The sequence below is a fragment of the Procambarus clarkii genome, chromosome 23 (genome assembly GCF_040958095.1).
Source record: "Procambarus clarkii isolate CNS0578487 chromosome 23, FALCON_Pclarkii_2.0, whole genome shotgun sequence".
Lineage (NCBI taxonomy): Eukaryota > Metazoa > Arthropoda > Malacostraca > Decapoda > Cambaridae > Procambarus > Procambarus clarkii.
Window position 1 is genome coordinate 6,077,386 of NC_091172.1, and position 26,755 is coordinate 6,104,140.

General features: G+C 41.3%; 1 protein-coding gene across 2 annotated transcripts in view; it reads left to right on the forward strand.

Moving 5' to 3' along the window:
- The first annotated feature begins 1,033 nt into the window (after positions 1-1,033).
- cactin (cactin, spliceosome C complex subunit) overlaps positions 1,034-26,755 on the forward strand; it is a 175,659-nt gene continuing 149,937 nt past the window's right edge. Inside the window, exons 1-2 of one of the 2 annotated variants that reach the window (XM_045751642.2) lie at positions 1,034-1,192; positions 21,318-22,365. In XM_045751642.2, coding sequence (XP_045607598.2) covers positions 1,110-1,192; positions 21,318-22,365 — 1,131 coding nt within the window. In that variant the 5' untranslated portion in view covers positions 1,034-1,109. The remainder of the gene's footprint in view (positions 1,193-21,317; positions 22,366-26,755) is intronic. The other variant, XM_045751643.2, reaches the window with a different exon arrangement.

Sequence of the window (26,755 nt, forward strand, 5' to 3'; positions counted from 1 at the left end):
CCAAAATTTGCTTACTGTAGGTAATGCATGCACATGACTATAGCCGCCGCCCAGTTGGGTGGGTGTGGAGCACATGACTGTAGCCGCCGCCCAGTTGGGTGGGTGTGGAGCACATGACTGTAAAGCTGCCGCCCAGTTGGGTGGGTGTGGAGCACATGACTATAGCCGCCGCCCAGTTGGGTGGGTGTGGAGCACATGACTATAGCCGCCGCCCAGTTGGGTGGGTGTGGAGCACATGACTGTAAAGCTGCCGCCCAGTTGGGTGGGTGTGCAGCAAGACTAGTAACTGTGTGACTCACTATAGATGTAAAGTGCCTTGTATAGTGACTGTTGTGAGCCTCTGTTGAATCACTTGTGACACAAAAGATTATTGATGTGTGTATTTGTGTGGGTGATTAAATATGTATGTGTATGTATATATGTATACGTATATATATATGTACATGTATGTATGATAATGTGTACATGTATATATAACATTAATAATTTTGTAACTTGCCTCAAAAATTGTTATTTGCTTAGCTAAACGAACTAGAGGGCTCAGTTCCTGAACCGATTATGTGCCTCTGTAATCCTTTACACTACCGCCCACGGGATGGGTATGGGGTGCATAATAAAGAAATTAAATTGGGAAGCGTGCTCGGATCCCCGATTGTGAATGGAGAACGTAGACTACATGAATAACATACATGTCACATAGTAGAGGGTTTGCGGCAATGTACCATTTACACATAAATTTGTTTCTCAAAACACATTGCACTTATAAATATATAAATACATAAGCAATGAAATAAATAGGAATCCCCGAAACGCTTTGCGTAATAGTGGCTTTAGGCATTGTATGTACTAGCTCTATCTATTAATCCAACAAACTTTGTAAAATCTCTTGTATGTATGTACCTTACCTAAATAAACATTTATTTATTTATTTAATCAAATTGCCCGATAACCTATAAAGACGTTTGCTAAGGATGCATTCTCTTCAAGAACAGTTTTTCCTGAAAGAATGTTCTGTCGTCACGAACAGCTGTTTTGTTTACTTCTGATTTTGGGAACGTTGTTGGCTGGTTGGTGGCGGCGAGCGCCCTGTAAACTGCGTAAAGAACAAGATGGCCAGTGATCACAAGAAGAAGAAGAAGTCCCGAGATCGGTCACGGTCCCGTAGTAAAGACGTCAAGAAGAAGAAGACAAGGTTGGTACTTAGAGCATATGAGATGCCTGAAATAAAAGCAGGTTGGTTGCAGTACACCAACCCAACACTCATGGTCACAGCTATCACATTTGTTATGTAATAGTTAGACTTGTGTTCTTTAGTGAAGAAAAGGACGAATGTTATAATTTGGAGATGGCTCGTGTAATTACCTAAGTGTAATTGCCTAAGTGTAGTTATAGGCTGAGAGCTACGCTCATATGGTGTCCCGTCTTCCCAGTACTCTTTGTCGTATTTGAAACTATTGACGGTTTTGGCCTCCAACACCTTCTCACTTTGCTTGTTCCAACCGTCTACCACTCTGCAAAAGAAAACTTTCTAATATTTTTTTGGCACCTTTGTATCCTTAGTTAGAATTTGTGGCCTCATGTTTGTGAAGTTGCTAGTTTCAGGAATTTGTCAATTTGGTCAATTCCTGTTAGTATTTTGTAAGTGGTGATCACATCTCCTCTTTTTCTTCAATCTTTTTGTTTTGGCATGTTTAATGCCTCCTGTCTTTCCTTGTAACCTTTGTTTTTCAGTTACTGTGCGTATCTATCAGTGCTTACGTGTCAGTGACTACATGGAAATAAGGTCTAGTTCTTTATACCCTGCCTACTAGCCTTGTATTCTTAAATCTCAATGTGCTACTATTAAAATATCATGCACCTATACACAAAAAATGTAAAAAGTTCCCCGAGATATTTTTCCTATAGAATTATCAGTTTGCATAAAAATATAAGAAAATTTGGAAAAATATAAATATTTATCTTTTTACTTGGTGTACTAGCTGTGAATGTTTGCGTGATGGTCTAGGTCAGTGTGTGTTTACTAGTTGTGTTTTTACGGGGGTTGAGCTTTGCTCTTTCGGCCCGCCTCTCAACTGTCAATCAACTGTTTACTAACTATTTTTTTTTCCACACCACACACACACACACCCCAGGAAGCAGCCCGTGACAGCTGACTAACTCCCAGGTACCTATTTACTGCTAGGTAACAGGGGCATTCAGGGTGAAAGAAACTTTGCCCATTTGTTTCTGCCTCGTGCGGGAATCGAACCCGCGCCACAGAATTACGAGTCCTGCGCGCTATCCACCAGGCTACGAGGCCCCTACGAGTGTATGTCAACACTGATGCTGACTTTGCTGGCATTGCTGTGAGAGACAACACTCCAGAGTTTGCCTTTGATATTTTATACAGTTTTTTTTATATATGTATACATATATATGTATATGTATGCATATATATATATATATATATGTAAGTGTTGAATTTTGATATGTGAGCATATAATTAACTAAATCTAGGCTTGAGTGCATTGTTAATAAGGATAATATTTCTAGGATAATAATAATAATATATATGTATGCATTTATATGTAAGTGTTGAATTTTGATTTGTAAGCACATAAATCACTAAAGTGAATTGGCTTGAGTGCATTGTTAATAAGGATAATATTTCTAGGCCTACAGTGTGTGTAAATAAATAAATAAATATATATATATATATATATATATATATAAATATATATATATATATATATATATATATATATATATATATATATATATATATATAATATATATATACAGTATATATATATATATATATATATATATATATATATATATATATATATATATATATATATATATATATATATATATAATACATACATACATACATACACACACACTGGGGAGTACCTCAGTTTAAAAGTTTAATCCATTCCTGGAGACAGCTCGTAACCCAAAAACTCGTAAACCGAAGCTAATTTCACCATAAGTAATAATATACAGTGGTACCTCGGTTTAAGAGTTTAATCCGTTCCTGGAGACAGCTCGTATTCCGAAAACTCGTATTCTGAAGCTAATTTCCCCATAAGAAATAATGGGAAATAAATTAATCCGTTCCTGACTACCACAAAAACCCCACATCAAACTAAATTTTTATATCTAATTCATCTAAATAAACCTACAAAACTATGTTCAAGTTATTACTTACCCTTGTTGATGAATGTTGTAGGCCTATGGAAGATGGTGAGGAGGGGGAGGAGGAGAGGAGTTACTGTTTGGAAGGGGAGTCCCCTTCCATTATCACATCAAGCAGTGAGGACCTTTCTGGTGTGCACTCCCTGGCACGTTTTGTCTGAGTACCACTAGGTCCTGGTTGTGGCTCACTGCTCGATTTTTTCACCACAAATCTGTCCATGGAAGCTTGCTTTTCCTTTCTTCGCAAGCTGTCTCTGTAGTAAGGCATCACATTGTCATTGAAAAGATTATGGCAATGGCCTACTACAGCTTTCTCTGGGTGAGTGTTTTCAATAAAAGTTTGAATCTCTTCCCACATCTGACACACCTTCTTAATTTCTCCAGAAGGGACATTCACTACTGCTTCATCCTCCTCCACTGGAGAATCATCAGCTGCGTTGTCTTGCTGTTCCTGTTGAAGGGCTTGGAGTTCGTTGGTGGTCAGTTCTTCATTGTGTTCTTCCACCAACTCCTCCACATCATCACCATCCAATTCCAAGCCCATTTGCCGGCCCAGAGTAACAATTTCCTCAACAATAGGCGCATCATTTACAGGCTCAAACCCCTCAAAGTCTAGTTCTGTCACACATTCAGGCCACAATTTTCTCCAGCCAGAGATCAGAGTTCTTTGAGTCACTTCTTGCCAGGCTTTGTCAACAAGTTTTAAAGCACTACAAATGTTAAAATGGTGTTTCTAGAACTCTTTGTGGGTGAGGTTTGTGGCTTCAGTCACTTCAAAACATTTCTGGAAAAGTGCCCTTTCATAAATTTTCTTAAAATTTGCTATGATTTTCTGGTCCATAGGCTGAATTAGAGGAGTGGTGTTAGGAGGAAGGAATTTAACTGTGAGGAATTTATTATATCTGGGCAACAAATCATCTTCCAAGCCTGGGGGATGAGCAGGAGCATTGTCAAGGAGAAGCAGGGCCTTGAGTGGCAAATGTTTCTCCTGCAGATATTTTTCTATGGCAGGGCACAGCACTTCATTCACCCACTCCGAAAAAATAAGCCTAGTCTCCCATGCTTTTTTATTAGACTTCCACATCACACACATTTGAGTTTTCTGCACTTTATACTGTTTGAAAACCCTTGGATTTTCAGAATGATACACAAGCAAGGGTTTAATTTTCAAATCGCCACTTGCGTTTGAACACAGCACAAGCATAAACCTATCTTTCATAGGCTTGTGTCTGGGCAAGGATTTTTTCTCCTTGGTAATGTATGTCCTCTTAGGCATTCTTTTCTAAAACAGTCCTGTTTCGTCACAATTAAACACTTGTTGCGGTAGGTATCCCTCAGCCTCTGCAAACTCTTTATATTCGTCAATAAATCGTTCAGCGGCTGGTTTGTCTGAGCTGGCTGCCTCCCCATGCCTCGCAACACTATGGATACCACTTCTTTTTCTAAATTTTTCAAACCAGCCCCTGCTTGCCTTAAACTCTTTCGTATCTACATCACTCGTTGCAGGGGTTTTCTTTACAAGGTCTTCATGCAATACCCTGGCTTTCTCACAAATGATGGCCTCCGAAACACTATCACTCCTTAATTCCTTGTCGTGTATCCAAATTAATAACAACTTTTCCACTTCTTCAAGCATTTGTGGTCTTTGTTTCGTCATTGTTCTTACTCCTTTTGCCACTTTAGCACTCATAATCTCATTTTTCTTCTTAAGTATAGTGCATATTGTTGATGTGGCTTTGTTGTACTGCCTACAAAGTTCAACAACACGTGTACCATTCTCAGCTTCCGAATGATCTCTTGTTTCTCCTCTATTGTCATCCTGGGAGCCGGTCGGCCGAGCGGACAGCACACTGGGCTTGTGATCCTGTGGTCCTGGGTTCGATCCCAGGCGCTGGCGAGAAACAATGGGCAGAGTTTCTTTCACCCTATGCCCCTGTTACCTAGCAGTAAAATAGGTACCTGGGTGTTAGTCAGCTGTCATGGGCTGCTTCCTGGGGGTGGAGGCCTGGTCGAGGACCGGGCCTCGGGGACACTAAAGCCCCAAAATCATCTCAAGATAACCTCAAGATCCTCACATGAGCTTTCTTGCCTTGATCCTTACCACTGGCTTTCTTGGGACCCATGGTGAGATATATAATAACAAATTTTATAGTCAAAGGACCAAAAATCCAACAAAACACTGAAAATCCGGGTGAAGAATTGATGTGGGGTAGTCACTGCGCGCGAGACACTGGTAAACTGAGGGGCGGAGGGGTGACGATCGCCGTACCATGACGCGCTAGGTCGGCCTGAACGCGTATCAACAAACTCGCGTTCCGAGGTAACCCTCGCCTTCCGAGACACATTTTCCGAGGAAATCCTGCTCGTATTCCGAAAAACTCGTATACAGGGACACTCGTATTCCAATGTAACACTGTAATGGGAAATGAATTAATCCTTTCCTGACTACCCAAAAACCTCACTTCAAACTAAATTTTATACCTAATTCATCAAAATCTACACAACAAAAGTATGTTAAAGTTATTACTTACCCTTGCTGATGACAGCTGTTCGTGTATGGAAGACAGTGAGAAGGAAGGGTGGGAGGAGAGGTGTTACTGTTTGGAAGGGGAGTCCCTTTCCATTATCACATCAGTCAGTGAGGACCCCTCTGGGGTGCATTCTCTTGCACGTTTTGCCTGCATACCACTAGGTCCTGGTTGTGGCTCACTGCTCGAGTTTCTCACAACGAAGCGGTCCATTGAAGATTGTTTTTCCCTTCTTCACAAGATTTCTCTGTACTGAAGCATCACATTGTCATTGAAAAGATTTATGCAAAGGCCTACTACAGCTTTCTCTGGGTAAGTCATTTCAATAAAAGTTTGTATTTCTTCCCACACATGACACCACTTCTTAATGGTTGTAGATGGGACATTCTGTACTGCCTCATCCTCCTCCACTGGATAAACATCCTCAGCTGTGTCTTCTTGCTGTTCCTTTCGAAGGGCTTGGAGTTCTTCGGTGGTCAGTTTTTCGAGTTCTTCCACCAACTCCTCCATATCAGCACCATCTAATTCCAAGCCCATTTGCCGGCCCAGAGTAACACTTTCCTCAACAATAGGCACATCATTTATAGGCTCAAACCCCACAAAGTCTAGTTCTGGCATATATTCAGGCCACAATTTTCTCCAGCTAGAGTTCAGGGTTCTTTGAGTCACTTCTTGCCAGGCTTTGTCAACGTACTACGCAACTTAAAGCACTACAAATGTTAAAATGGTGCTTCCAGATTTTTTTTTTTTATTTTTCTTTTGGAGATATATACAAGAGTTGTTATATTCTTGTACAGCCACTACTACGCATAGCGTTTTGGGCAGGTCCCTGGAATACAATCCCTGCCGCGAAGAATCGTTGTTACAACCAAGTACACATTTTACTGTTGCGTTAAACAGAGGCTACAGTTTAGGATTTGCGCCCAGTAAATCCTCCCCGGCCAGGAAACGAACCCATGACAAAGCGCTCGCGGAATGCCAGGCGAGTGTCTTACCACTACACCACGGAGACTGTAAACTCTTTGAGGGTGAGGTTTGTGGCTTCAGTTACTTCAAAACATTTCCAGAAAAGTGCCCTTTCATAAAGTTTCTTAAAATTCGTTATGATTTTCTAGTCCATAGGCTGAATTAGAGGAGTGTTTTTTTTTTTTTTTTTTTTTTTTATTATTGTCTACAACAGACGTGGCCACACAGTTACAATGCTAACCAGCATATATACATTTTCTTCTGTCCTCCATGGACAGTGTTAGAGATGTGTTAAACATATAGTGTAAATCACTGAAGGTGGTTAAGGTGCTTTTACAAGCTCAGGTTATATAGTTACATCACATACATACATTGTATAATTGATACATTACATGGTTAATCTTGGGTACAAGTCCAATATATCATCAAGTGTTCCAGTACTCATATAGTAATTACACAGTTCAGCATACCTTAGCCCAGGAGGGTGAAAGTCAGTCAATATGGGACATTCTACAATATAATGTTCAAGAGAGTGCATGTTTTCTCTTTCACAAAGTTGACACACTGTGTACTTGACATTTGGGTTTTGAGAAAGCTGCCAGATACGTCTATATCCCAGGCGTGGTGTTAGGAGGAAGGAACTTTACTGTGAGAAAATTACTGTATCTGTGCAACAATTCATCTTCCAAGTCTAGAGGATAAGCAGGAGCATTGTCGAGGAGAAGCAGGGCCTTGAATGGCAAATGTTTCTCCTGCAGATATTTTTCTATGGCAGGCCACACCACTTCATTCACCCACTCCGAAAAAAAAAATCCTAGTCACCCATGCCTTATTATTAGCCCTCCACATCACACACATTTGTTTTTTCTGCACTTTATACTGTTTGAAAACCCTTGGATTTTCAGAATGATACACAAGCAAGGATTTAATTTTCAAATCGCCACTCGCACTTGAACACAGCACAAGAGTAAACCTAGCTTTCATAGACTTGTGTCCGGGCAATGATTTTTCCTCCTTGGTAATGTATGTCCTCTTAGGCAATCTTTTCCAGAACAGTCCTGTCTCGTCACAATTAAACACTTGTTGCGGTAGGTATCCCTCAGCCTCTACAAACTCTTTAAATTCTTCAATAAATCTTTCAGCCGCTGGTTTGTCTGAGCTGGCAGCCTCCCCATGCCTCACAACACTATTTTCATACCATGAATACCACTGTGAATTCTTTTTCTGAATTTTTCAAACCATCCCTGCTTGCCTTAAAGTCTATCGTATCTGCACTCGTTCCAGTTTTTTTTTTTACAAGGTTTACATGAAATACCCCTGGCTTTCTCACAAATGATGGCCTCTGAAACACTATCACCCTTTAACTCCTTGTCGTTTATCCAAATTAATAACAACTTTTCCACATCCTCAAGTATTTGTGGTCTTTGTTTCGTGATTGTTCTTAAGCCTTTTGCCACTTTAGCACTCATAATATCCTTTTTCTTGGCAAGTATAGTGCATATCATTGACGTGGATTTGTTGTACTGCCTACAAATTTCAACAACATGTGCACCATTTTCATGCTTCCGAATGATCTCTTGTTTTTCCTCTATTGTCATCCTCACATGTGATTTCTTGCCTTGAACCTGACCACTGGCTTTCTTGGGACCCATGATGAGATATATAATAACAATTTTTATGGTCAAATGGCCAAAAATCCAACAAAACACTGTAAATCCTGGTGAAGAATTCAGGCGGGATAGTCACTGGGCATGAGGCATTGGTAAACTGAGGGGCGATCGCCGTGCCACCACACGCTAGGTCGGCCCGTTCGTGTATCAACACCATCGTATTCCGAGGCAATGCTCGTATCCCGATGTAAATTTTCCGAGCAAATTCTGCTCGTAACCCGAAAAACTTGTAACCAGGAATGCTCGTAATCCGAGGTACCACTGTATATATATACTACTTACAATGTTTCAGTACTATTGTATGTTTCAGTACTTGATGACCAAACCACACATCAGAAGATGGAGAAATGACAATGTTTCAGTCCATCCTGGACCATTATCAAGTCGTGTGTGTGGATTTCAGTACTTTTTCAACATGCGGTATACTGCAATGCAGTCATATACTGTATGTACAATTTCAGCATGTGGTGGTCAATGACCCCTGCCTCATCTGTCATTGCAAGAGATCTGTCAGTGAAACACACTGCCTAGAGCCACACATTCTTGAGATTGACCTTGGATATCTAGATGATTGATTGTATAATAGCAATATAAATAAATATAAATAGGCCCATTTGAACCAGCACCTGTTTATATTGATAAATGTAGCAGCTGCCTCGCATAGGCCTGTTGGACCATATGAAGCAGCTTCTATTTATATCAGTATGAATAGGAACTGCCTTGTATGGGCCCATATGTTACAGCTTGTATTTACACTACAGTATATGAATACAAATTGGAGCTGCCTCTAGGCCCATATGTGACAGCTGCTGTTTATATCATATACCTGCTTGATACCTACCTGCTTGATGGGGTTCTGGGAGTTCTTCTACTCCCCAAGCCTGGCCCGAGGCCAGGCTTGACTTGTGAGAGTTTGGTCCACTAGGCTGTTGCTTAGAGCGGCCCGCAGGCCCACATACCCACCACAGCCCGGTTGGTCCGGCACTCCTTGGAGGAATAAATCTAGTTTCCTCTTGAAAATGTCCACGGTTGTTCCGGCAATATTTCTTATGCTTGCTGGGAGGGTGTTGAACAACCGTGGACCTCTGATGTTTATACAGTGTTCTCTGATTGTGCCTATGGCACCCCTGCTCTTCACTGGTTCTATTCTACATTTTCTTCCATATCGTTCACTCCAGTTCGTTGTTATTTAACTGTGTAGATTTGGTACTTGGCCCTCCAGTATCTTCCAGGTGTATATTATTTGATATCTCTCTCGTCTTCTTTCTAGTGAGTACATTTAGAGGGCTTTGAGACGATCCCAATAATTTAGGTGCTTTATCGCGTCTATGCGTGCTGTATATGTTCTCTGTATTACCTCTATTTCAGCAATCTCTCCTGCTCTGAAGGGGGAAGCGAGTACTGAGCAGTACTCAAGACGGGACAACAGAAGTGACTTGAAGAGTACAACCATTGTGATGGGATCCCTGGATTTGAAAGTTCTCGTAATCCATCCTATCATTTTTCTGGCTGTCGCAATATTTGCTTGGTTATGCTCCCTAAACGTTAGGTCGTCAGACATTATTATTCCTAAATCCTTTACATGCTGTTTTCCTACTATGGGTACATTTGATTGCGTTTTATACCCTGTATTATGTTTAAGGTCCTCATTTTTACCATACCTGAGTACAGTGGTACCTCGGAATGCGATTGTCCCTGTATGCGAGGTTTTCGGAAGGCGAGCAGTATTTACTCCAAAAATTTGTCTCAGAAGGCGAGGGTTACTTCGGGACGCGAGTTTGTTGATACGCGTACAGGCCGACCTAGCGCGTGGTGGTTCGGCGATCGTCGCCCCTCCGCCCCTCAGTTTACCATTGTCTCGCGCTCAGTGACTACCCCCACATCAATTCTTCTCGCGGATTTTCAGTGTTTTGTTGGATTTTTGGTGATTTGTCTATACAATTTGTTATTATATATCTCACCATGGGTCCCAAGAAAGTCAGTGGTAAGGATAAAGGCCAGAAAGCTCATGTGAGGATGACAATAGAGGAGAAACAAGAGATCATTCGGAAGCATGAGAACGGTACACATGTTGTTGAACTTTGTAGGCAGTACAACAAAGCCACATCAACAATATGCACTATACTTAAGAAGAAAAATAAGATTATGGGTGCTAAAGTGGCAAAAGGAGTAAAAACATTAACGGCACAAAGACCACAAATACTTGAAGAAGTGGAAAAGTTGTTATTAATTTGGATACACGACAAGGAGTTCAGGGGTGATAGTGTTTCGGAGGCCATTATTTGTGAGAAAGCCAGGGTGTTGCACGAAGACCTTCTAAAGAATACTCCTGCAACGAGTGATGCAGATAAGAAAGAGTTTAAGGCAAGCAGGGGCTGGTTTGAAAAATTTAGAAAGAGAAGTGGTATCCATAGTGTTACAAGGCATGGGGTTATGTGATGTGATTATGGAAGGGGACTCCCCTTCCAAACAGTAACTCCTCTCCTCTTCCCCCCTCCTCACCATCTTCCATACGCCTACAGCACTCGACAGCAAGGTAAGTAATAACGGGAACACAGTTTTGTAGGTTTATTTAGATGAATTAGGTAAATTAGGTATAAAAATTTAGTTTGATGTGGGGTTTTTGGGGTAGTCAGGAACGGATTAATTCATTTCCCTTTATTTCTTATGGGGAAATTAACTTCGGAATGCGAGTTTTCGGAAGGCGAGGCGTCTCCAGGAACGGATTAAACTCTTATTCTGAGGTATGCCTGTACCTGGAATTTATCACTGTTAAACATCATGTTATTTTCTGATGCCCAGTCGAAAACTTTATTAATATCAGCTTGAAGTTTTTCAATGTCTTCAGCCGAGATAATTTTCATACTGATTTTTGTGTCATCTGCAAAGGATGATACGAAGCTGTGACTTGTATTTTTGTCTATATCTGATATGAGAATAAGGAAAAGCAGAGGTGCAAGGACTGTACCCTGAGGTACAGAGCTTTTAACTGCACTTGGACTAGATTAGATTTTATATTGTTGAACGTTACTCGCTGAGTCCTGTTTGACAGAAAACTGAGTATCCAGCGTCCTACTTTACCGGGTATTCCCATTGACTTCATTTTGTGTGCTATCACGCCATGGTCACATTTATCGAAAGCCTTTGCGAAGTCCATGTATATCACATCAGCATTCTGTTTTTCTTCTAATGCCTCGGTGACTTTGTCGTAGTGCTCAAGTAGCTGTGAGAGGCACGATATTCCCGCTCGAAATCCATGTTGGCCTGGGTTGTGAAGGTCATTGGTCTCCATGAAATTGGTGACCTGACTCCTAATCACTCTCTCAAATACTTTTATTATGTGCGATGTTAGTGCAAGTGGTCTATAATTCTTTGCCAATGCTTTGCTCCCTCCCTTGTGTAGAGGGGCTATATGTTTACTAGTTGTGTTTACTAGTCGTGTTTTTGCGGGGGTTGAGCTTTGCTCTTTCGGCCCGCCTCTCAACTGTCAATCAACTGTTTACTAACTACTATTTTTTTTTTTTTTTTTTTTTTTCCCCACACCACACACACACCCCAGGAAGCAGCCCGTGACAGCTGACTAACTCCCAGGTACCTATTTACTGTTAGGTAACAGGGGCACTTAGGGTGAAAGAAACTTTGCCCATTTGTTTCTGCCTCGTGCGGGAATCGAACCCGCGCCACAGAATTACGAGTCCTGCGCGCTATCCACCAGGCTACGAGGCCCCCCTTGTAGCATGTCTGCTACCTTAAGTGCATCTGGTATCTCCCCCGTGTCCAAGCTCTTCCTCCACACTATACTGAGTGCCTGTGCTACCGGCACTTTGCATTTCTTTATAAATATTGAATTCCATGAGTCTGGACCTGGGGCCGAGTGCATGGGCATGTTTTCAATTTCTCTTTCAAAATTTAGTGCGCTCGTGTTGATATCAGTTATATTTACAGGGGTTTGAATATCCCGCATAAAGAAATTGTCTGGATCTTCCACTTTCATGTTGTTTATTGGAGTACTAAACATGTCCTCATACTGCATTTTTAGGATTTCACTAATTTCTTTGTCATCCTCCGTGTATGAACCTTCACTTGTACGAATAGGTCCAATACTGGCAGTGGTTTTTGCTTTTGATTTTGCATATGTGAAGAAGCATTTTGGATTTTCCTTTATTTCCTGAATTGCTTTCTGTTCTAACTGCCTTTCTTCAGTTTCATATGAGTGTTTCAATTTCCGCTCAATTTCTTCAATCTCCCTATTTAAATTATTCCTTCTTTGACGGGAAATTCGTGTCTGCATAAGCAGTTCTGTTATTTTTTCCTGCGTTTATAGTGTCGTCTGCGTTCTCTTTCTACGTTAGATCTCTTTCTGGCTTTCCTCAAAGGAACTTGTTTCAGACAGAGTTGATACGCTTCCGAAGTCAGTTTTTCTATTACTTCTGTAGGACTTGTATTACTTAAAACAGTTTCCCATGGAATGTTTTTTTTCCCTGTTTATTATCTCCCAGTCTATCCTTTTATTATTAAAATTGAATTTACTGAATAGCCCCTCTCGCTTTATCAACGTTTTAGGTCTATTCTGAGTATTGATGGTCGTTTGCACTTCAATGAGCTTGTGATCTGAATATGTGGTATCTGATATCGTAATGTCTCTGATAATGTCTTCATTGTTCGTAAAGACCAGATCTAGAATATTTTCATTTCTCGTTGGCTCCGATATCTGCTGATTGAGTGAAAATTTGTCACAGAATCTAAGTAGTTCTCTAATCTGTGGTTGGTAGAATCTAAGTAGTTCTCTAATCTGTGGTTGGTTAGGTCCTGATAGATTTCCTGGTATAATATTATTGTTTGCTATTCTCCACCTGAGACTAGGCAAGTTGAAGTCACCTAGGAAGATAATATCAGGTATCGGGTTCTCCAAATTAACAAGGCTATTCTCTATTTTGTTTATCTGTTCCGTGAATTCCTCAGCCGTTGCATCTGGCGGTTTGTATATTAGAATAATCACTAAATTTATTTTCTCTATTTTTAATCCCAGTACCTCTACCACCTCATTTGTAACGTTTAGGAGCTCCGAGCATACAAGGTCTTCCCTAATATACAGACCCACTCCTCCATGTGACCTAATTTTCCTCTCACACTTGTATAGGTTATATCCTGGAATCCAGATCTCACTGTCTAAGAATTCCCCTGCATGGGTTTCTGTGAAAGCTCCAAATATTGCATTTGACTCCGTGAGGAGGCCATTTATGAATTGTACTTTGTTGTTTCTTCTTGTTTTCAGTCCTTGTATGTTGGCAAAGATGAATGAGGTTACTCTATTAGTGATAGTTTGACTGGGAGACTTTTTCGGCAAGCCCATTATGCGTGGACATATTGAGTTTGTTCTGACCACTGCTGATTGTTGTAGGGCAGTTGCCTGTCGTGGTTGTAGTTCCCTTTCGGTGTGTAATTGTATCTGTAATTCTGGAATGCAAGTAGATCTGGCATCCAGTTCCATACATTCTCCATGCTCCTCCTTTTGAATTCTCTTTCGGTCTGGTATAAAAAATTTATAGAGTTTCCTCCAAATTCATTATCCTGCTTGCCACTCTTTATGTAGCGTTCCGTGCCTTTCACGTGAAAGTATGGGCAGCTGAGGTCATAGCATTTTCTGTCCTCTAGTGAGGTTTGGCACATGTCAGGATGGAAAAACCTACATATTGATCCAAATCGACACTCACCTTTCCTAAGCATATTTAAACATTTTTTGGGATGTTGGTAACTGCATTCTAATCCTTTCTTATTACCAGCATATCTGTCTGCATATGCCCTTTGCATAAAATTTGCATAAGTCTGTCCTTCTGTTCTGACTTGCTCTATCGGGAACCGTTGAAGTGTCTGTACCTATCGAGCTGTCAGTGCTGTCTGTTACACTTTCTAGTTTACTGTCATCTACATCTGGGCCTACTGAGTCAGAGTTTACAACTTCCTGAGTTTCAGCCTCAGTTTCATCCCTGACTATAGCCTCCGCCCCTGGTATATTAGAATTGTTGTTGTTCCTTTCCCACTCCTTCTAGATGGCTGGTAGGCTTCCAATGAACGAGGTTTTCCGTTCATGCGTCATGTTATCTAGAAGGTTTTTTAGGATATTCCAAGCTGGCAGGTCATTTTTACACACCCCGAGCAAGTAGCCAGCTCTCAGTGCCGTGGTGTTACTCACTCCTGTACAAGCCGAATGAAATCTATTCTTACAGATATAACATTCAATTCCCGTTGCCTTCGACTTTAAGAAGTTACAGTGGCCACAAATTTGTTTATTTACTCCCATTTTGCCTTGTTTTGTTGTATATATTTAAATATTGATAATATTATATGTATACCGTATATTTGTAATAATATATATGTTTATTTGTTCTACTGTATGGTCAGTACTTATCGCATGGTCGAGGGTGAGGGTCCCAGAGGCTGTACAGTTGACACGTTGTTGTCCCAGGCCGAGGCTGGAGGCCGTCAGTTGCCAGATACTTGGGTTATAACACTGATATATTAATTCGCCTGTATTACAATAAGGGATTTTTTACTTTATTTCTGACTTGCAATAGTATTCACTTTCTCTATTACTAATTTCTCGATCCACATTCCCCTATTACACTTGTTGGAAACCAATTTGCTAGTAAGCACACACACACACACACACACAAGGGGACGTTCCCTCCATGCTAGATTTGATATTTACAAGGAAGGAGGAAGAGATATTTGACATTCAGTACCTTCCTCCCTTGGGTAAAAGTGACCATGTCTTTTTGGGAATAAAGTATGCAATGCGTTATAAGCTGGAAGAAAATAAGGAGGGTGAAGCAGTTGAAAAACCAGACTTCAGGAGAGGACATTATGGTGACCTTAGAAATTTTTTTAGTGAGTATAATTGGACAGACTTGATGCTAGGCAAGGAAGTGAATGAGATGTATGTCAAGTTTTGTGAAATATATGATAAAGGCACAAAAAAATTTATACCAAAACAGAGATGCAGGGCCAGAAAACAGGATTGGTTCGACAGAAATTGTGAGAGGGCAAGAGACCAAAAGACACAAAAATGGAATCAGTATAGGAAGAGGCCAAACCCCCAAACATACCAGTGATACAAAGATGCGAGAAACAACTATACAGCAGTAAGGAGAGAGGCAGAAAGAAATTTTGAAAAAGGGATAGCGGATAAATGTAAAATAGAACCGGGCCTATTCTACAAATTCATAAACAACAAATTGCAGGTAAAGGATAATATCCAGAGGTTGAAAATGGGAAACAGATTCACGGAAAATGAAAAGGAAATGTGTGAAACATTAAATGAAAAGTTCCAAAGTGTGTTTGTACAAAATGAAATCTTCAGAGAACCAGACACAATAAGAATTCCAGAGAACAATATAGAGCGGATATAGGTGTCTAGAGATGAAGTGGAAAATATGCTAAAGGAGCTCGGTAAGAACAAAGCAGCTGGCCCAGATGGAGTTTCACCATGGGTTCTGAGAGAATGTGCATCTGAGCTCAGCATTCCACTTCACCTGATCTTTCAGGCATCCCTGTGTACAGGAATCGTAGCAGACGTGTGGAAAGAGGCTAACATAGTTCCAATCTACAAAAGTGGCAGCAGGGAAGACCCCCTCAATTATAGACCTGTATCATTGACAAGTGTAATAGTGAAAGTATTGGAAAAGCTAATCAAAACTAAATGGGTAGAACACCTGGAGAGAAATGATATAATATCAGACAGACAGTATGGTTTTCGATCTGGAAGATCCTGTGTATCGAATTTACTCAGTTTCTATGATCGAGCCACAGAGATATTACAGGAAAGAGATGGTTGGGTTGACTGCATCTATCTGGACCTAAAAAGGCGTTCGACAGAGTTCCACATAAGAGGTTGTTCTGGAAACTGGAAAATATTGGAGGGGTGACAGGTAAGCTTCTATCATGGATGAAAAATTTTCTGACTGATAGAAAAATGAGGGCAGTAATCAGAGGCAATGTATTGGAATGGAGAAATGTCACAAGTGGAGTACCATAGGGTTCAGTTCTTGCACCAGTGATGTTTATTGTGTACATAAATGATCTACCAGTTGGTATACAGAATTATATGAACATGTTTGCTGATGATGCTAAGATAATAGGAAGGATAAGAAATTTAGATGATTGTCATGCCCTTCAAGAAGACCTGGACAAAATAAGTACTGTATATGGAGCACCACTTAGCAAATGGAATTTAATGTTAATAAATGTCATGTTATGGAATATGGAATAGGAGAACATAGACCCCACACAACCTATATATTATGTGAGAAATCTTTAAAGAATTCTGATAAAGAAAGAGATCTAGGGGTGGTTCTAGATAGAAAACTATCACCTGAGGACCACATAAAGAATATTGTGCAAGGAGCCTATGCTATGCTTTCTAACTTCAGAATTGCATTTAATTACATGGATGGCGATATACTAAAGAAATTGTTCATGACTTTTGTTAGGCCAAAGCTAGAATATGCAGCTGTTGTGTGGTGCCCATATCTTAAGAAGCACATCAACAAACTGGAAAAGGTGCAAAGACATGCTACTAAGTGGCTCCCAGAACTGAAGGGTAAGAACTACGAGGAGAGGTTAGAAGCATTAAACATGCCAAAACAAAGAAGACAGAAGAAAAAGGTGATATGATCACTACATACAAAATAGTAACAGGAATTGATAAAATCGACAGGGAAGATTTCCTGAGACCTGGCACTTCAAGAACAAGAGGTCATAGATTCAAACTAGCTAAACACAGATGCCGAAGAAATATAAGAAAATTCACCTTCGCAAATAGAGTGGTAGGCGGTTGGAACAAGTTAAGTGAGAAGGTGGTGGAGGCCAAGACCGTCAGTAGTTTCAAAGCGTTATATGACAAAGAGTGCTGGGAAGACGGGACACCACGAGCTTAGCTCTCATCCTGTAACAACACTTAGGTAATTACACTTAGGTAATTACACACACAAAGAGCCAGAGCTCAACCCCCGCAAACACAACTAGGTGAGTACAACTAGGTGAGTACACACACACACGGTGGGCACACGGGAAGTGGGTCTATGGGGTGGGTTCTGGCACCACGAGGTGGACTCTACACGAAATTCACTTGTTATTTCCTTAAAGCATAAAAGTCGGATGTCAATCACTATGGTATATTGTTTAATAAGTTGAGACGCACTTTGAGATATCTGACTGTTTAGTTCCTGTATCACTGAAATATCCCGAGATATATATTGTTTTTTACAGAGCTCGTGCTCACGTGTGCTTCCCCTCCCTACACGCTACAGACGATATAAATAGAAGCAGCTTCAAATGGGCCAATAAACCTTCTGTAGTTCCTTTATTATTATTATTATGTTCAAGTGATGATTGGTTGACATGGTATACTATCTTTATAACCATATATAATTGCAAAAACAAACATAATTGGTATGCATATTGTTTAACCACTGTATTGCACAACTGGTCTTGAGGCACTAGACAGGTGGTGCACAACGCGCCTCGGGGATCTCTTTGGTATAGCGTACTATTCAAAACTGATGCGCGGTGACGTGGGTACGAAATCGATGCCTGAGGGCTCTGGTGATCATCCGCCATTTTGAAAAAAAATCTCATCATGCCCCAGGGCCGTGGGGAGCCCTGGGTTTCATGATGGGATTTCATGATTAGTTTCAAGGAAACAACCATATCTGATTCATCGACTAATCTCGTAGACGTCTCGCTCGTCTACGAGCTCCCGGTCCACGGTTAGCAACGGTCCAGGAAAATGACTCTCTGAGGATGAAATATGCGACATATTATATGATGATGGAGCAATGGATGATGATTTAGCCTACAATCCAGAGAAAGACCTAACACAGAGATCTGACACAAGTGACGGGGGGGGGGAAGAGACTGAGGTGGAGGAGGTTGTGAGTGTGTACAGTAAAAGCGCCTCACTCGGCCTGCCTTGCTGCCCTGGGTCAAAAATAATGTTTTCTTCCTAACCTGTTAATTTGTGTTCACTGATCACGGGAAAAATAATAAAATAATCGTAAGTGGCATATATTGCCTGCTATTGGGCAGGGAAGTCTGGCAAAAAATAGGCGCTGACTCAGTGTGCGTCCCAGGCGGTCTGTTGATCGCCAGCTGTCAGGCCGGAGTTGCCACAAAGAGATAATTACCTAATTATTTCAATGTGTCTGATTGATTTTTCATAGTTTTTTTGCTGTAATATTATTCAATAGTGTGTAGTTTGATATATTTATATAATATAATGAGTGAATCATCGCTGTACTCAAAAATATGGTGTGCATATTGTTGATTCAATTATGTTCATCAAACATTGAACAAATACTTTGTCGGTTATTACACTATATACACAGATTATATATAAGTATCTGCATGTTTTGTTCACCATAACGAACCACTAAGTAGCTATTATGAGTCAAAAAGTAACGAGGAGTGACCGCCATGTACCAGCTAGCCACTCTCGCCCTCCCTCAAGTCACTTGACTCACCCACATTCTCCTCCCACAATACTGTTTTTGCTTTTATTCACTATATACAGACGTTATATATGAGTATCTACATTCGTGTTCACCATAACGAACCACTAAATTGGCATGCTGAGTGGCAGTGCCAGTGGCAGCCCGCCACTGGTTGCTACTTCCTCCCTCCCTCAAGTCACCTGACTCACCCACATTCTCCTCCCACAATACTGTTTTTGCTTTTATTCACTATATATAGATGCTATATATAAGTATCTACATTCGTGTTTACCATAACGAGCCACTAAGTTGGTATGCTGAGTGGCAGTGGCAGTGGCAGTGGCAGTGACAGGCAGTGGCGGGTAGGCAGTGGCAGCCTGCCACTGCCTGCCCATCACTCCATCCATCCTTCTATCCATCAATCCATCCTTCCATCCCTCCCTCCATCCTTCCATCAATCCATCCATCAATCCATCTCCATCCTCTCCTTCCCTGGCTCCCTCCCAGCCTCTGCCTTAACGTCATAAACACGTTAAGCCAAGATGTAGCAACTTTATTACAAGTTGTAACAAGCGGAAAATAGAGACAGTTTCGGTTTGTGTTTCCAGGGTCCCTCCCTCCCTCCCTCCCAGCCTCCCTCCCTGCCTGCCTCCCTGCCTGCCTCTCTCCCTCCCTCCCTGCCTCTTCCTGCCTGCCTGCCTACATTTCAGCCTTTCCATCCCTGCCTGCCTGCCCATCCACCCACCAGTCAGCCATCACTGACACAATGAGTGCAATTGGAGCCAACATGGTGCACGGATGTTTTTTGATTGTGCAGATATGTCCAACAAAGTCACGGAATGAACACTCCAGCCTCTTGACAAATCAAAACATAGTGTTAAAATTAAAGTTGCAGTAATTTTAGTGTACAATAGTTTTCATAAACTGTATTGTAGTACTCAACATACAGCAGAACTACTTAACACAGTGTTAACGGCATAATACACTACAGTATGTATTTACTGTACAGCATTCACAACTCCACGAGACTTCAAGATGGACATAACTCCAACAATAAGATAAATAACCAATATAATACAGTATTTGTTAGAAGAGTAATAATATATAGTACAGTATATAATATGATAATGCATTTTTACTGTCTACAAGAAAAAAAAAGACACTGACACAAACGCCTCCTGAAGGTCACCTCTTGCAACGAATCCAACGCTCCAACAAACTGGGGTCGGTCCCATATAGTACATTGAATCGAGGTTGTACTTTATACCACTATACAGTTTGAACACGTCTTACACCAGCCACAGTATGATCATACTGGTGTATGTGGGGTCATAACATCTTGAGGTTATCTTGAGGTTATCTTGAGATGATTTCAGGGCTTTTAGTGTCCCCGCGGCCCGGTCCTCGACCAGGCCTCCACCCCCAGGAAGCAGCCCGTGACAGCTGACTAACACCCAGGTACCTATTTACTGCTAGGTAACAGGGGCATAGGGTGAAAGAAACTCTGCCCAATGTTTCTCGCCGGCACCTGGGATCGAACCCAGGACCACAGGATCACAAGTCCAGCGTGCTGTCCGCTCGGCCGACCGGCTCATCTGTTTTGTGCTGCCCTGGGTCTGATTTTCTATTCCCAGCATCTTGTCCTCATGAGTGTCGTTTTCCTCTCCTCCTTGATAAGTCTCACGTTTTTCCATTTTTGTTGTTAGTTAGCTTTAGGGAACCACCATTCGGCGCCTCCAAAAATTCAGCATTTATATATTTTTATTTATTTATTTATATATATACAAGAAGGTCCTGGCCTGGTCGACGACCGGGCCGCGGGGACACTAAGCCCCGGAAGCACCTCAAGGTAACCTCAAGGTAAGGTACATTGGGATTGTGAGGATACATAGCATAGTAATTACATTCTTGTAAAGCCACTAGTACGCGCAGCATTTCGGCTAGAAACACATTGACTGCAATGTTATGCATCTTCTGGTAGAGCCTCAGTAGCTCCTTTAATCCCCCCCCCCTATCTACCAGGTGCATCAGTTCATGATCTTTCAGCTCTAAATATTGGCTAAGATGATGTAGAAGCTGAGGGCTTCCTGATGGTGCTGCCACCACCTGCAGTGGCCAACCGTAACTGAGGAGGAGGGTTGATATAATTTCTGAGTGAATCATTTGCAGTCTTTGCTCTTTTTGTGCTTTGCTTTCTTTAAATCTTGTACTGTAGTTGTGTGTATTGCTATGCTTAATTTCTGGAAGTTTTCTTGGTGAGAGTGATTGTAAAAGTCCCCCTACTCCCAGTGCTTCTGTGAGGTTGCAGTTTTTGGATCTGGTCCCCAGTAGGCCATAAAGGTCTCTTGTACTGGATGTAACTCAATAGGGAGGAGCCATCTGAGAGCCATCTTCAGTGAGCCTCTGAGGCCCCTCCCACAAACAGATGTTTCATTACATTCATTGCTGGTTCTTTATCTAACACTGCCTATTTTTCTTTTCAGTAGAATTTCAAGATCCAGTTCTGAAGATAACAGATGTGTTAGGCGCTCGTGCTCAAGATCCTCCTCGAGACATGTGACAAGAAACCGCAGGTCAAGATCACGAGACAGAGAGAAACAGAGAGCAACATCAAGAGATAGACAGAGATCGCGATCAAGAGATAGACAGAGATCGCGATCAAGAGATAGACAGAGATCGCGATCAAGAGATAGACAGAAATCGCGATCAAGAGATAGACAGAGATCGCGATCAAGAGATAGACAGAGATCACGATCAAGAGAGAGACAGAGATCGCGATCAAGAGATGGACGGAGATCACGATCAAGAGATGGACGGAGATCGCGATCAAGGGATGGGCGGAGATCGCGATCAAGGGATGGGCGGAGATCGCGATCAAGGGATGGGCGGAGATCACGATCAAGGGATGGACAGAGATCACGATCAAGAGATAGACAGAAATCGCGATCAAGGGATGGACGGAGATCACGATCAAGGGATGGACAGAGATCACGATCAAGAGATAGACAGAGATCACGATCAAGGGATAGACAGAGATCACGATCAAGGGATGGACAGAGATCACGATCAAGGGATAGACAGAAATCACGATCAAGGGATGGACAGAGATCACAGTCAAGAGATAAAGATCAACAGAGGACACGTTTACATAACAGGGAGAGAAAAAGGTCCCAGTCTTCAGATAGAGGAAAGCCTAAACATTGTTCTAGTTTGCAAGAGATTCCCAGTTACAACAATCACAATCAAAGATCTAGGTCAGGTTCTGAGGAGTTAACATCTAAGAAAATGCCTAAATCATCATTTTCAACAAGTAAATATAATAAAATTATTAAAAAAGATAAGAAAATATCGGGGAACTTATCAGTGTCGTCTGCGAGCATGGATGAGGTCAGCTCTGATGATGACACAAAACTACTGCAGCGTCTTCAGGATGAAAGGAAGAGGGCAAATGAGGATAGACTAAAAAACAAGAAAGCCAAGAAACTTATGGAAACTCCAGCAGAAAAAAGATTACGTAGACTTCAGAAGAAGGTATGCCTGTGTCTTCTTGTTTTTGTTATTACTGTACTAATAACAGTATGTTGCTATTGCACAGTACTGTATATATATTGCAGTAGTTTACTCATGCTTTGAATATACTGTTTCATTTCGTCTCATTTCTGTTCTTCAAAATAATATTTATTTATTTATTTATTTATTTATACATATACGAGGAGGTACATTGGGTTTATGAGAGTACATAGCATTGATATTTTTACATTCTTGCAAAGCCACTAACACGCATAGCATTTTAGGCAGGTCTTCAACACTTTTGCGTTGTGGGGGGACCTAGTGTCACGCCACCCCAAAGTGGTGCGGGCATTCCCTGTAAGCGCCTGGTAATACTGTACTGAAATGTGTTTACTCTTTCCACAGTGGTCACCTCAATTTTCGTCTTAGGTGTTTGATTTTGGTATCAATGTGTTTGTAATAGAATTCCCTACAGGAGCATATGCATATAAAGTCCAAAAGCCCGGCGTACCACCCACAACAAACCGAGTAATAGGCCACATGTTACCCATTAGCACACAAAAGCAATAAAATGTGTTTACTCTTTTCACTATGTTTACCTCAATTCTCGTTATAGGTGTTTGATTTTGGTATCAATGTATTCACAATAGAATTCCCTACAGGAATATTTTACATATGTCCCAAGCTGTGTTTCACACCACCCGCAGTCAAGTTGAATGCATCCCATGCGGTACCCATGAGCGAGGGGAGACAGGAGCGGTCAGAAGCATGGGACAAAAACAATGGGCCTACCTTGTGGGTTGCGCTGAGTCGGTGCCACATGGCCCCATCTTGGAAAATGGGAAGACGTTGGCGCTAATTTTTAAACCAGTCCCCCAAAAATCAAATGAAAACCAGATTTTTAGCAAATATTTTAACCCCTCAACTGTACAACGTGCCTGCAGGCCCTCGACGGGAGTGCAAAATGTGCCTCCGAGTCTTTATAATTTTAGCGTTCCATTCAAAACTCCCTCGGCTACATGAGATTCACATCAACTTCCTCAGGGCTCTTGTAAACAGACGCCATCTTTAAAAAAATCGTGGGCCACTTTCCCAGGTGTGAGATCCTCAGTACAGAGTAAGCAACCAAGGCTGGCAGAAGCAGCATGAGCTCACAGCACTGCTGTTCAGTTTGTGACCACAGCATAGCCTAATAATGTCAAAATATATATATATATAACTTGTATTATTTAGCCATGATAGTATTACAGAAGAGCCTGAGTGTGATAATGACTGTATACAATGTTCAAGTATCAGTGATTCAATGCGGTTCACGATGTTCATAACACTAGGCTCAGCACCACAGCATTATTTCGTCCATCTAGGATCCTTCATACGACTTCCTAGGTTCCTTTACAAAATAAACTTGTGGTCAATTATTCAATTACAGGATTTAGTGACCAATATTGTGATAACAGCAGGATTGTGGTGATAATTAGCACTGTGTGTAGTATTGTGAGAGGAGGAATTGTGGTGAGGGAACGAGGGAGAGAATCGAGGTAGTCTCACTGTGTGTGTCAGCCACTCTTGTTTTGCTCATCATACTAGCTTTGTGGTTCATTATGGTGAACACATATGTACATGGGTATATACAATGTGTGTATATAGTGTAATAACAGCAACATGAGTATGTTGGGAGGAGTTATTTTGGTGAGGAGGTGATGTAATCGTAGCGATGTCTGCTGGCTGCTGTGTGACTTCTCGTGCAGTGTATGGTGGCCACTGTAAAGTTTGGACACAATACTGGCTTACTTGCATAGTTCTGGTGAATAAAACATGTAGATAGGTATACATAACATCTATAAATAGTGTAATAAAAACAATAACAGTATGGTGGGAGGAGCAATGTTGGCAAGTAAGATGTTGGAGGAGTGAGGGAGACTGGCTGGGTGTGGCAGCTGACACTCACGGAGTTCTGAGTGTGTTGATGGTGAATGTATATAGTGTGTGATAGTGTATAGTGTTTAAATAGATTGTATATATATATAAATTAGAATGATGCATGGGTAATATGTGCAACATATGTGTACACATGTGTCATGCATGTAACACAGTGTCTTCGGACAGTACGGATGTTCTACTGCCATAATATAGTGTACGTGTTCATTATACATAGGATTGACATGAAAAAACAAAATGTACTTGGAACTGTGCACATAAAATGAACAAAAATATATTCGTGGCAATGGGCGCATCTTGAGCCGGGCACGCTAGTGTCCCCGGGGGCATACGCCACAGGTGACCAGGGATTGATGACGTCACGCGCGAACTTATGGACCCCATACCAGCCAAAGTAAGTACAATTTTGATTTTTTTGTTAACATATCCATACTCAAGGAAGGGTTTTTTGACACTTTGAAAAAAGCAAAGAATTTTTTTCCAGAGAATTTATTTCCTGTGCACTGGGGGGGGGGGAATGGAGGAGGGTCATATTTGGAAGCCGATCAGTTGAGGGGTTAAATGTGGACGCCGAAATGCGTCTTGCGCGTAAATTTGTATAATAAATTGTGGATGCCTCAAGGCGTCTCACGATATCTTGTGGTTATCTTGAGATGATTTTGGGGCTTTTAGTGTCCCCGCGGCCCGGTCCTCGACCAGGCCTCCACCCCCAGGAAGCAGCCTGTGACAGCTGACTAACACCCAGGTACCTATTTTACTGCTAGGTTACAGGGGCATAGGGTGAAAGAAACTCTGCCCATTGTTTCTTGCCGGCGCCTGGGATCGAACCCAGGACCACAGGATCACAAATCCAGCATGCTGTCTGCTCGGTTGACCCGCTCCTGGTCGGCCGGCGATGGCAAAAGTGTTATTCTAAAAGATAATTTTAAGTAGTAATTTGTAGCAAAATTTGAAGAATATTAATAGGTACATTGTAGTAAAATTTTAGGATTATCAACGATACGTTGTAGCATAATTTGAGAACTATTAACCACTTAACTACGCCAACCGAGTATTCTTGGTCAGTGGGGAACTGCGCCGAGAAAACTCCTTTTGATTTTTCGGTACCAATTCTAAATGTGTACGAGGTTGGTTGTGTACGAAATGTACTCTTAGGACCTACAGTTAGAGGCAGCCATCTTGGAAAAAATTCCCAGAATGCCTTAGGGCTGCTGTTGGGTTAGTACTGAGTGAGCAACCATGTGTGGTGCACGCGCCTCTGGCTCCCAAACACCTGTCCGACATGGTGTTGAAAAATAACGCTATGTCGGTAAAATTCAAGCCTTATTGTTTGAAGAACATAAGGATCATAATATTGGTGAAGCTAGGCGCAATAAGGACCTAACACAAAGGTCGGATGCAAATGATACAGCACCTATGAAGATGATACAGTGAGCATATCCAGTTGTAGCTCTGAGCGTCACCCTTGCAATCCTATGCTATCTCCAATTTATTTAGATGATACATGGATGAATCGTTTTCTGCGTTCAGTGATGATGCATCTGATACAAGTAGCATAGATGAACAGTGATAGCGGCTTCCATGGTAGTGTTTTCCATAAATATTTTCAAGAATACCCGAATCTCTTTCTGAGTGACGGACACTCTTTGAGGCAGGCTGAATCTCTTCCTGTGTGGGACCTTACAAAGCGATCTTTTCAAGACTACCTTATGAATTGATCTTTTCCTATAATCTTTTCAATACTACCTTATTCTTTTCAAGCTTGGCTGCATACAACCTACAAGTACTAAAGCCATGGGTGTTCGTGAGTGTGTTATTTGCAAGCTCACAGAATGAAGAAACAGGAAGCAAAAATTTATCTGTACCTGGTGCACTGAGAGCGAAGTCACGTTGTGTGCCATGGACTACTTCGTTGATTATTACTCACTTCCGAAGTACTGAGTGTGTAATACAGTGTGTTACTGTGTAAATAGTGTCTGAAACTGTACATATTGTAATTTTAGTGAATTTTTAACAGGTAATATTGTGACAATAAACATTTATTGTGGACACAGTACTGACACACATATCACAGTTCCATGGAACATTATGAACGTTATACTGTATACATATTGTAAAGGACACAAATATGCATCATATACGATAAAAAACAAGCAAATAAAACCGCATTAGAAATCCATAAAACAAATAATTGAAAATATATTTGTGGCGACACCCAGTGCTTGAATGGCCCGCGCGACTGTGTCTGGGTGATTTACACACGGGTGACCAGGCCCTGATGACGTCACAGCACACCTTGTCCAAGTCCCCACATCCAAAGTAAGTGGAATTTGGTATTTATTTTTACATAGACATGTTCAGGGAAGGGAATTTATCATTTTACGAAGAAAAAAAAGAATTTTTGGGGAACACTTTATTTCATGCGCACCAGGGAAATTTCACAATAAACTCGGCGCAGCATGGTGGTTAATAG